Raw genomic sequence first — 12,825 nt, 5'->3', positions numbered from 1 at the left:
GGCGTAATGTAAACATTTCAACAAAACAGACATTTCGTCATGTATTTATTAATGAAGTTGTATGTTTGTGTACTTTGTACTTTTGTACTATGTGAAGTTATCATGTTCATGGGGAGAGTGGTCGTCCTGAAACCACAAGGTCGCCGGTTTGAGCCCTGTTCTCCCCCATGTCTCCCCAGTTTGCATGTCAAAGTGTCCTTGAGCAGCACACTGCTCTTTAATTACTATGGGTGGGTAAACTGCAGGTAATAATTCCCCCACTGTGGGATTAATAAATTCTTATTTATTTTAAAAACATTATTTTTTTACGAATCTGCATCTCACCCCCCGCAACCCACCTGTAATACCTCCGCGCCCCACAAGAGGGTCGCGCCCCACAGTTTGAGAACCAACGTTATCTGTTTGTCTGAGCACTTTATTTTATGCTTTATTTAATACCAATTGCACTGTTGTTGTCGTTGATTGTTGCTTGTTGTTTGTCTCGTCTAACGTCTCATGTCTAATGTATGAACCTTCCGCCTCGAAAAATTCCTTGTTTGTGTAAACACTCCTGGCAAATAAACGGTTTCTGATTCTCTGATTCTGATTCTGATTTGCTGATCCTAATCACAGTTCTTTTGATTGAAAATGCAATGTCTTATATTTAAAGAATGTCCCTCTATATACTATATTTTGTGTATATTCACATAATCATACTCAGGGGGTGAAACCCTAAATCATTTTCTGAGTTTTTCTATATCCACTTTGTGCGTCATAGTGCATAGTGACAGTTCTAGGTTGCCAGCCACATACCAAAGTCACATGTACACATACTGTAGTTACAAAATGAAGTGCAGCAGCCGCTTTGCAAAGCTATAAATAGCGCTCTAGTGCACTTTACACTAAGTACTTTTGACATGATTTGAGCGTGTGGATTATTCAAGTATCCTTAATCCCACAGAAAGGTCTCCCTCCTCTAACACCCCCACCACTAAGGTCTGGGGTCCCTCTTGTACTCGAGGTGCTTCCTGACAAATTTGTGAACAAAAAAAAACATGAAGTGAGCTCTGGCACTTCCATGAGCGTACTAGGTGAGTGAGTCTCGGGTTGTAGTTGCTGTTTTGTATATGAATACGATTGGATGCTACTAGTCCGCTTGTAGCCTCGGTAATTGCAATTGTAATTTAGCAAATGCAACTGCGAAGGTCTGCCTGAACTCAAGCAATGCTTAATGTATTTGACATACCATTTAGATTTTTAAAACAAGAGACCAGAGACCACTGTTTGGATTAGGCGAGAGGATCCGCTAGCTAGATTACAAAGGACCTGCGTGCCCCAGTGCCACTGAAGCTCAAGTACCATGTCCACAAGCTTCTCCCTCTACTCTGTCAAAACAGAGTGACTCTGCCATTCCTGATAAAACGTTGTCTGTGGTGAGGCAACTGGCTGTGGCATTGGCTAGAAACCTTTGTTATATAATCTCGGCCCTCACTACCAATATAATACTAACAATCTTACCAAGCTGCTGAAATAGGCTACTCCAACATTAAGTTCTTATTAGAGAAAGAATACTTGAATCAAGTGCAATCATTTTAGTTGCCAGCTTGAAATACGAGTGTACTGTAAAAACAAGGTGAATACTGGAGGAATGTTCTGACATTGTAACATAAGATAATAGCATAATATGAATTCAGTTTTATATGCAAAATATGTGAGCACTTTACATGTAAAGGCATCAAAAGTGATGAAGCTGAGGTGAGAACATGAGTTACCAAGCCATTATAGCCGCATTTGAGGGTGAATCCAGTGTCTCCTGCATAATAAAGCATGTGACTCTCCCACTCTCTGTGTCTTCCTCTCCAGGTAATGTATTTGTGGTGAGTTTGGCCTTTGCTGATCTTGTGGTAGCCTTCTACCCCTACCCCTTGGTTCTCTATGCTCTCTTCCATGACGGATGGGCACTGGGAAACACACAATGCATGGTAAGACCGCATCAGCTAAAGCATGTGCCAGTTAACTCTCAATACCTGTAAACTACTCCCAACACACTGACACAAAAACAAACACTTCACTTTCTTTGTTTATTTGTTTCTTTCTGTTCAGGTCAGCGGTTTCCTGATGGGGATGAGTGTCATCGGTTCCATTTTCAACATCACTGGGATTGCGGTGAACAGATACTGCTACATCTGTCATTCATTCTCCTACAGTCGGCTCTACAGCTTTCGCAACACTCTGATGTTTGTCGCCTTAATTTGGGTGCTCACAGTGGTGGCCATTATCCCCAATTTCTTCGTTGGCTCCCTGCGCTACGACCCGCGGGTCTACTCCTGCACCTTCGCCCAGAATGTCAGCAGTTCGTACACAGTGGCAGTGGTTGTGGTTCACTTCTTGGTTCCAATAGCCGTGGTTACCTTCTGTTATCTACGCATCTGGGTACTTGTGATTCAGGTCAGTCTACTGCTTCTCCGCATAGTTATTAGCATCTTTTCAGGCACACAGAAGGTACAAACCTTGGGCCAAATACAATCTATCAGTCTTCCAGAGTTCATCCAAATTGAAACTGTAATGTAGAACACAAAAGTGTATTCACTGACCGTTTACTGGATGAGTAATTTTCTAAATACCACGACCACATACATCATCCCACAATGTGTTTTACAGGGCGATAGATGGATGAGATACGTGCATGTGTGCATATCTGTGTGGGTTTCTGTCTTATTGTTTCAATATGTATAATATAGAGAGGCAGAGAGGAACAGCAGCCTTGGCAGCATTAACTTTAGATCATTCTTATCTTCTGTGTTTTCATCCAGGTGCGACGTAAAGTGAAGACAGACGAGAGCCCTCGCCTCAGACCAAGTGACTTGCGGAATTTCATCACAATGTTTGTGGTCTTTGTGCTGTTTGCCATCTGCTGGGCTCCACTCAACCTGATTGGCTTGGCGGTGGCCATAGATCCGTCTCGTGTGGCTCCCCGTATTCCCGAGTGGCTTTTTGTGGTCAGCTACTTCATGGCCTACTTCAATAGCTGTCTGAATGCCATCATCTATGGCTTACTCAACAGGAATTTCAGGAACGAATACAAACGCATTGTCACTTCTGTCTGGGTGACTCGGCTTTTTGTGACAGAAACCTCGCGACCTGCCACGGATGGCAGGAGCATGAGGAGCAAGCATTCTCTGCCTCCACCGCTCAACAACAACGAGTCGGTCAGAGATCGCTCAAACAAAGAATGACATCTGTAATTCTTGAGCCTGTTAAATAGTAATTCCTGTTGTTGTGACATCCAGTCAGTTGTGCAGCTAAAGAGTATCAAGTAACGGATGAAACTAAAATGCATGGCTGGGTTTTCTGTTAGCTGACATCGATCAGACCAGGGTGTAGGTAAACATGTTTACACCTGAAGAAGTTGTAAAAAGTAATACAAGTTCTTGTAAGTTTATCATTTGGAGGATTAACTCAACAACTTTGCTAAAGTGCTGAATAAGGCATAAGGCTGAGTGTCCTTTTTGATGTTGATATGTCCTGGGAGAACAAAGCCATGCATTGCAGTTTCATTTTGCTTGTACTCTAAAAACAATCTGAATGGTACATTAATATATCATAAAAATGTAATATCCTTTAAGGTCTGCTGCCGTAGACTCTGGTATTTCACAAAACAGGGTAGCAACTGAACACTGGCTACACCTCTTTAGTAACTTCAAAAGCCTCAAATAGTACAACTCGCCTCACCTGAATGCTAGATTTGTAAAGAGTAGATAATGTCTGTCTAATGTCTGAGATTAGTCAAATGGAGTTTGGCGTGGTGACAGTAATGTAACGGTAGCATATACGTCATGCTGCCTGGTCTGACCCTCTTGCACTGCAAAACACTACAAACAAAAACTTAGTAATGAACATAATACAATAATTCAGGAAATCAACACAAAGCAAGTCACTAGTCCCACAACATGCAAGATGAACCAACTATTAAACAAAACCAAAACAAGTGGTGCACATGCTGTAGCGGGCCGAGGAGACATGCTGTATCTATTATTGCTGCTCGTAACTCTATCGTCCTGCATACTCCTTTACTGCTGCAGTTTGACCATTATGTAACTTTATCTCAAATCTAATTTATAGATCACTGTGGGCTCCCTTGATACTCCTGTTTGAATAAAGAATGTTTTCTTAAAATGAGCCAAAACAATGAGATAAAAGTTGATGTGAAAAATGTTAATTTGAAAAGTTATTCTTTAAAAGAAAGCTTTTTTTTTTCCACCCTGAATATTCCATTCATTTTAATTGAATAATGTTGTCTCGTTCTTTTCTCATATTCTGCTATAAGAGTGAACTTTACCACTCCTTGTGGGTGCTTCATCATGTAAAAATAGCATATATTACTTATGGCAATTATTATTATTATTATGGCAATTAGATGAACATTTTAAGAAATGTAAAAAAAATGAAGTTTATTACCAAAAGTATAAAACTGTAGAGACAGGGCTTGCCAGACAAGAAGATCAAATACATATAAATTCACTGTGAAACCTACAGGAGGTCACCATTTGATTTAGAGAACACCAATGGTGGATCGTTGGTACTGCAAGTATAACTTTGAGGTACTTGTACTGAAGTGCTTCAAGTATATTTAGATGCTGATGCTTTCATTATTTTACTTAAGTACTTCTTCCACCAGTGGAGAACACCCAGAGTGCAGGTCAGCATGACTCTCAAACAGCGAGAGCACAAGTCCATTTTAATATAATAGGTTGTTCAATAAAAAAAAAGATTTTTTGTTGTGCAATTCGAAACAGTGGTTGTCAATATCCAATATCAGCTGCACGTAAATATCATATCCAGCTAACTGAGATGGTCACCTTAGTACATCCATACATCCTACCGATTCACTGTAAAATCATGGTGCTCCCGAGGCCACACAGCAGGCTAACAAAAATGACTACAATACAAGTTCTGGATGTTCTCCTGCCTTCGATGATAGAAAGCCTCTAGCCCCTAGAAAAAAGAAAGGGGATAAATAATTGTACTGAATGTGCAGCAAGCGATATAGAATGGGCAAATGCTCCTCTGCCTCCTACATCTTATGCAGAATGTGGTAGTCGTATGCAGTGGTGACTCTTATTCTTCATTCTGAAATACTTATGCAAAATGTTTGCATTTCATCTCACAGGTAGTGTATATTTGTTATTGATTTATTTTGTATTATAATTATAGAAAACATTATTCACCAGGGATACATATTGATGCCTAAACTGTGGAAGAGTGACATTCATTGCCTCTTAACTGAATAACGTGTCAAGAGATGTAGATTGTTGAGAAGATACAGATCATATCTGCATTCCCATCTCAGGGTACCTACTGAACATTTTCTTATGCCACACTGTTTGTAGTTTATTAGCTGCCATATAAGGGAGTCTGGGGACATTTCAAAGAGATATTTAGTAAATTACTGTGAGTGTGGTTTTTAAATGTGGTATATTGTTAATGGAAATGTATTCAAAATGTGTGTGATAAAAAAACTATTATATATATATATATATATATATATATATATATATATATATATATATATATGAAGCCTAATAATCCCACACAACTAAGATTTGTATTACCAAATAAGGCTTCAACTCTCTTTCAATTAACTCCAATACATCTACAAAAACATCTCGTGCTTAATTGGCATGTACATTGCATCAAAACAAATGCATTTGTTTTTTCAATGTAGAGTGATTAAATCAACTTCTAATTGCAGAAATCAAATATCCAGGAATGGCATAACAAGTTCCTCATATTGTTTTTAAAAGTTTCTTTCTTTCTTTTTTTTATTTCATTACTATCACATGTGTGTGTTCTTATATGGTAAAATGTGCAAAGCCATAGATCAAGAATGGTAACAGATGGAAAGCTCAAAGTCGGATTATAAATATTCATATAGGCCAGGACAGATAGAGAGCTTTGCAAGCAGAGGGGGAATATTTGGAAGAAATCAGGGGTATACAAAGTTTTGGAATTTAGATACATGAAGAGTGACTACGCTGTCTTGAAAAGAGAGGTGATAAGGTCATTCCACCACTAGGGAAGCAGGAGTGATGTTCAGATCGGTGCAGAGAAGGAAGAGTTGAAAACTAATACTCAAACATCTGGAGTGTTCTCGATGCACTTAGAGGGAAGCAGATACGTTTTAACAATTTAAACCAAAGAAAATGGCAGAGCTGAAGGGCGCGTAGGTGTACGTACACTTTTTCGAGTTATTGCTGGTAGAAATCTTTGAAACACCTTGGGTCCTTTAAGGTCTTTTATTTATTTAAAAGCACTGCCTTACAGTTAATACAATAGTGTCAAATTTGAGATATTATGGCAAGTGCCACATTTTCTATTAAAAATAAATCTATTCAGCAAACCTAGCGCTCATCCGTACTGCTTCTTTTTATGTATTCAGGACGGTTGTCTGTAGAAAGTTCTCTCCTCAGCATCCCGCAGAAGTTCACAAGAAGGCTTCAGGCAGGAAACACAATTGCCGAAACTATGTAACTATGTTCATCTATGTTCCCTATGCTCACTGTCGGCACCCTTACTTTGGGCCTTTTTCTCCATGCGACATAATGGAGACCTTGCTGGTCAGCTTTAAGGCTGTTTGTACAGCACAACCTCACAGCTTGAGTTGCTCTCTGCTGCAATTACTCACTGGGCTTTAACACAGAAAAATAAGCTAATTATGTAGGCTTCCAAATCCTGAGAGGAATCTTGTTTTCAAAATTGGCAAGTTGGTAAAAAAAAACATATTTATTGTTTTTTATTAACTGGAATGAAAAAAGAAAATAGTCAAGCTGGTTGTTTGCAAAAGGTAAGATGATGCAGCAGAGTGTTTGAAAAAACAACACACAGCATATTAATGTTGTAAATACAATTCTGGCTTTAAAAGAAACATACAAGAATTTAAACAGTGAAGGTCACCACAATGTTTTTAAAATTGAAGATGACAGCTAGTAGCTTCTATGCTACTAATCCTTTTGAGTGCTGTACTCAATGAGGCGACACACTCACATTTCTGCATTATGCTGCTGAAGTCCCTCATGCACTCTCCCCAACATCCGTGCACAATATTCATGCAGGTTGACATTTTCCTAACAAAGGCCTTTATCTCAAAAGTTGTATTTCTAACTTGTGCTTTCCTCCCTTGAGAGAAAGTATCATTAGTGAAGCAGACACTTTGCATTTGAACATGCTTATATTCAGTAGCTGTTATAAACACAGTTGCTTCATACAACTTATTTTCACAGTTGCAGTTTTTAATTATAGGTGATAACGAGATATTCCCAAATCATAGAAACTTGATTACAAACAGTGATGTGCTAATTAAGGCTGTTGCGGATCTAGGCTTAGATTATGTGAGATACAACATATTGTTACTGTCTACTAAGCAGAAACATGGCAGCACTGTAAGCAGGTAAAAGAGATCATTTAGGTATACTCCTCTGGCACAATTTAGGATAGATGTATCCTTAAACCTCGCTGTTCTCTTCTTTTATTTTCATCTGGGCATACTCACCATAGAGTAGCCCGTTTTTTGTGTTAATAATGGGTTATGTAACAGCATGACAACATCAGCTCACAGCTAAAGGCAGAAAAGGATGCAACACTGATCAAATGATGTGCAAGGTACCTACACTTAGATGAAAATAAAATGGCAGGCTTTGGGAACATAATTGAATGCACTTACAGTTTACAGTCACAGATATATGTATGCCATGAAACAACAGAACCATATTCCGTGTATACACGTCCCCTAGTTTACAGAGAGGAAACCAATTTACACAATTAAAACTGTGACTACGAAAACCTGAATGAAACAGCTAATAAATTGTTTGCAAAGCACAAGTCCTTATTTTTTTTCCAGATAAATATTTACAGTGGCAACTTCATTGGCTGCAACTTGTTAGACATAGGTAGGATCTCTATGTGCCTGCAGCCGGAATTCTTTGAGGCATGTTACACAAGAAGTTCTGATCAAGCCGTAATGGTTTTTTTAATGTTTTGTTTTTTGTTTTTTTGTAGGTGTAAATAGGCACAAGACAATTTAAAATGCCTTATTAGAACAGGAGCGAGGTTGGAAATTGGTTTCAGGCATTGAGCCAGTCGACTACTCGTGACCTCTGTTCCAGAGGCAGTGTGAATGTGCATGCTTGTCTGATATTATTTATGAAGTGGTGCTCATTGACAAGAATTCACTAACAGGCGCAGGCCGTGACGCCCGGAGGACGGTCTGAGTAACCAAAGGGAAATCTGTGGAATGTAATGGACTCAAAAGGCTTGGTTGTGACACTGAGTCTCATTTAAAAAAAAGGAACTGTGTGTAAATAGATATGCGTTATGTTATATGTACAGTTCTACTGAATTCAGATGTTACTGAAAATAAAATTGATATATTATATCATACTTGGTATTTGGTCATGAGTGCATTTGTCAAATCAGTACGCTCAAAAATATTTATTCGGTAGCAAGTGGTTAAAGGTTTCTTTAAAAGCCACAATTCATTAAAACCAACACATTTCTCACTGTAGACCAGGATGCCAGACTTTTTAAGGATGTTTTGTCCGAAAGATTCTGTAGTTGAGATTCCCTCTTAACACTCAGAATTAAGTTGAATTGGAGGAGAGAACACTTTTGCCAGCTAGTGTTGCATACTTTGAACTCCTTTATGCACTTCCAGACTCTTCTTTTAAGTGGATAGGAGAGATGGATAGATAATATAGCTGGTTGTTGAACAGGTACGGATGTATGGAATGGGGTAAGCAACATTCAGGGTTAAAAGGTATACAGCATATATTGGGTCCCATTGGGCTTGTGGGAGGATACTGTATATTCTTAATGTTTTATTTTGTACTCTCGTTTATCCATGAAACTTAAATTAAAATTGACGTTTTAACAAAGCCCCAGGACTTGAAAAATGTCAAATGTTAAGCCCATGATAATATTTTTTAGCAGTTCCTTTAAAACCACTCATGGTCACACAATGAATATCTTCACTCTTCAGTGTGTGTGAGAGAGAGGCAAGGATTGCCAGACAGAATGAGGCGTTAGAAGAAGTACATGTAGATTAGATTGTAGCAGACGGTAGGACACGGACAAGTGGTGGTGATCCAGCACTGGAGGATTATGATTAAGAACATGGGATGTGATTAAGAGAAATTACTGCTTGCTCATGATGAATAATTGGAGGAGGTGGTATCCAGATGCACACATCAGCGCTGTAATGAGAAGAGTAAAACTATCTGTCACTTCAAGAGAATATATTCAACAATTTACAAGTGAGTAGTTGTGTGGTATCATTTTTTTTAATTAACAAGGCGTTTAGCAAGTGCACACTTCACTTGAGTTCATACTTAAAATCTGTCGTTCTCATTGTAAAACTGCCTCTCCAACCACGAGATAATATGCTGCCACAGATGAGGAGTTCAGCTCATATCAAAGTATTTATTAAGGCTTTCAAGTATAATAATTCTCTTTCAGTACATATCTTTGTCATACTCCATTCTTTGCTGAAATAAAAAAGAACTGTAATTATACCCCAACTAGAAAAAGATGCCTACCCCAACTGCAGTATCTGCATCTCCACATGGGAGGAAATATCACATTTCAACGGCTCAAAAATAGTTGATGTAGTTGATGTCTCTGTCTCGGCCATGCAATTTTCATATCGATGCTCCTCAACTGACTGGTTTTAATTGCCATTAATAATTATGATTAACATTCAATGTGTAAGAGGGCACTTTAATTGCACATAATGCATGGATTAACTAATCCATGCATTAGATTAACTTTGTTAATCCATTCATTAATTTCACCCAGAAACAATATTATACAATTTCATTTCTCTTTTGAGTAGAGATTAGAGGACACTCTTATGACATTATATGGATTTACTTAATGTATCATAGTCACAGATATTATTAAGTAAATAGTACAGTTTAATGAGAGCTTTATATAGAACGTTTGAAATACTTTCAAGTGAAGCATTTTATTTTTATGTTTAACTGTCAGAGATACCAGTTATACAATGAGGTTAAGAGAAAATGCCCCAATTCTATAATTTTGAAAACATGTGTGCCCTATGACAGATAGACCCCTTCACATTTAAGACGGGAGAAAAACATACCGGATACTTCCCTGGTGAGCAGAACTCAGCAGGCTTTTAGAGATGAATGGGATGAAAGGACTCATGCTATGTTGTATGTTGTGATACATTTGACAAATATATATTGTTTGTCTTGGTTTTGGCTCAAAGGACATCTGATTTGGTGCATATTTAACGCAGGATCCGGGAAGCTGTTCCAATAATTTATTAACAGTTGAATGGTGATTCATGGATGATTTTGTCCATGCAAAGGAATATTAAAGGAACATATTACAGATTTGAATAGTATCAAACAAATAATGATATGAATACCAGTTATTTCTTTGTTCTGCCTGGTTTGTAGGGAAAATAGAGGAGTCTTGTGATTAAACATTTATGTTTGACCTGATACCGTTTGTCTAAAAATGGTAATATGCCATTTGTATTGTGTATGATTCATTTAAAAAATGGTTGCAATTACTTTTATGTTAGACATCTACCTGCATCAATTGTCCCTATAGAATGAAATTCTACAAATTCAGACAAAGAAACATTCAAACCCCAACTTGTGAGTGCACCATTCCATCAATTGGAAATGAATATTCCACCTATATTTTGTTTCATATCTTTGAAACGTTGGGACTTATATTATCATTTAAAATAACATTTTGAGGGTTGCAACAATGTCTAGTTTGAAATGACTGACGCACCAGTCGGTTCAGCCGGCTCCTGTTCACTCTGTTCTGTTGCTACCTGTTCTCCAGCCACTCCTTTCTGCCCTGCAATAAGCCCTTTCTCTCCATTCCCATCATCTGACCTTACCCGCCCAGCGCCTGCCCTACTCACTCACTTGCTTACCATTTCCTTTATCAGCCTTGTAGTATATACAATATATCGGCCCATCTCCACTCATTTCCTGTTAGTTTGCATCCACCCAAGCCTTCCTTTGTTCTGCTGATCCTCAGTTTGATTATTCTCCGTCTGCTCCCTTTTTGGATAACTTTGCTTGCTCTGGCAGCTTCTGATACTTGGTTGTTTCCTGACTGAAGTGCATTTTCATCTGTGAGTTGTGTTTTTGAGTGAAGCTTGCGGTTTGTCTGAGCTGTTACAAGGAATCGAATAGGTCTGAGCTTTAACAATAAGTTCAAATATAGTTTAAGTGGCATATCCTTTCTTTATACCAGCAAAAGATGACTATAATTTCTGTCAATCCTTTTTTAGATGGAGAATTGATTTATCTGTCAGAAAACTTGCTTTCAAACATCTCATCGCCTCGTGACTTTTTAAGTCTCAACAGCCGTAGTTGACCACAAGCATTGCCAGCAGAAAAAAACACATCCAAAACTATTGTCTATGAACTGTCTTATCCAGACTACAGCTTGTGTCTCCGCCAACAAGCTTCTCTTTTACTGCTCAAGAACGACAGTCACGTCGGCATCCCCGCTCTACTTCAAAACTTTCAATTACTGTACTCTGCAGCTGGTAGAAGCACTAGCTGCTACAGGAGTCAGCGGTCCGCTCTTTGCTGAGGACCAAAGGAGCCTGAAGACGTCGATAGCTGCTAAGACCTCCAGGGTGGCCTTGTGGTTGGCATAACAACATAGGCTGCAGACAGCAGCTCTTCTCTGTAATAAAATCAACAGTCCTAAACAAACAGAAACTGTAAGCAGCAGCCAACCTGTCATGTTCCTCTGCATTTGGCTGAATTCTCAGTGGAGCAGATTAGGTATTCCAATTAGCATTTTCTACAACATTCAGTAACACTGAAAGTCAGTGGTCTCAGTTGCCATCCAATACTGTCCTTGAAACGATGCTTCTGCTGGACATGAGTCCCCGAAATGTCCTTTTCTATTTGAACTGAGCCATTTACAGAGAAGGCAGTACACATTTATCATTGATCCCATACTAATGTCCATTTCTAAAATACAATCCCTATCACAATCACAATACAACTTGCAACTATCATTAAAAGCGTTCCTCACATGCCTGTTTTATAGTTTGTATGGTGGCAAAGTGGTTGGTGCTGATGGTGTCTGCGTGCTGTCCTTGTGTCTGTATGGGTTTCCATCAGGTGCAGCATTTCCCTAACACTGTCCACTGACTCGCAGGTCAGGGGAAGTGGGAGCTCTGAAATGTAGGTGTGATTGTGAGTGTGAATGTGTTTTATCGTGATGGACTTGAAACCCTGTATCCATTGAGATGTGTTACACCCTCGCCCAATTGTGATGGGCTCTTGCCTCGGTGACCCTGAACAAGATGGATGACTCGATGTGGTGTGTGAAAACAGTGTTTTTAATTATTGTCCAAATCACAACCATAAATATATGATCTTTGACTCTATGATCCATTCTGAGGTCACAGGAATATTGCGTTACATTAATCGTCATCGAGCATTATTAAGGTTATGCACATTTTTGTATTTTAACAGTATATTCTCTTAAAGGATATAAAGAGAATACGAGGGAGGGATCAGAGGGAGATCTGACCCAGCAGTCTGGAGTAAATCAACTAGCATAGATTACATTTGTGCTGCAGCAGTGTTTACTTTAATGCTTAATAAATCAACTGGCAGCAGAGTATCCCTTATACAGTAAACAAAAGCAGAAAGAAAATATATCTCATTACATCACATCAACTCTAGATACTAAAAAGGGAACTCTGATGTGGAGAACAATTTAAAGCTTTTCTTAAACTTCCATATTTCTGTCAAATTACCTTTTTTGTAACCTAAA

The 12,825-nt window shown here is 38.7% G+C and overlaps 1 protein-coding gene across 1 annotated transcript in view; it reads left to right on the top strand.

Moving 5' to 3' along the window:
* mtnr1bb (melatonin receptor 1Bb) overlaps positions 1-3,215 on the top strand; it is a gene marked incomplete at its 3' end in the record, with an annotated part of 32,082 nt that extends 28,867 nt beyond the window's left edge. The window contains exons 2-4 of the mRNA XM_079237621.1: positions 1,843-1,961; positions 2,083-2,427; positions 2,793-3,215. Of these exons, the coding sequence (XP_079093747.1) occupies positions 1,843-1,961; positions 2,083-2,427; positions 2,793-3,215 (887 nt within the window). The remainder of the gene's footprint in view (positions 1-1,842; positions 1,962-2,082; positions 2,428-2,792) is intronic.
* Between the last annotated feature and the right edge of the window lie 9,610 nt (positions 3,216-12,825).

Source organism: Taurulus bubalis (assembly GCF_910589615.1).
Source record: "Taurulus bubalis genome assembly, chromosome: 2".
NCBI classification, from domain to species: domain Eukaryota; kingdom Metazoa; phylum Chordata; class Actinopteri; order Perciformes; family Cottidae; genus Taurulus; species Taurulus bubalis.
The sequence above is the reverse complement of the archived record's forward strand: the minus strand, read 5'-3'. Positions and strand labels throughout refer to the sequence as shown.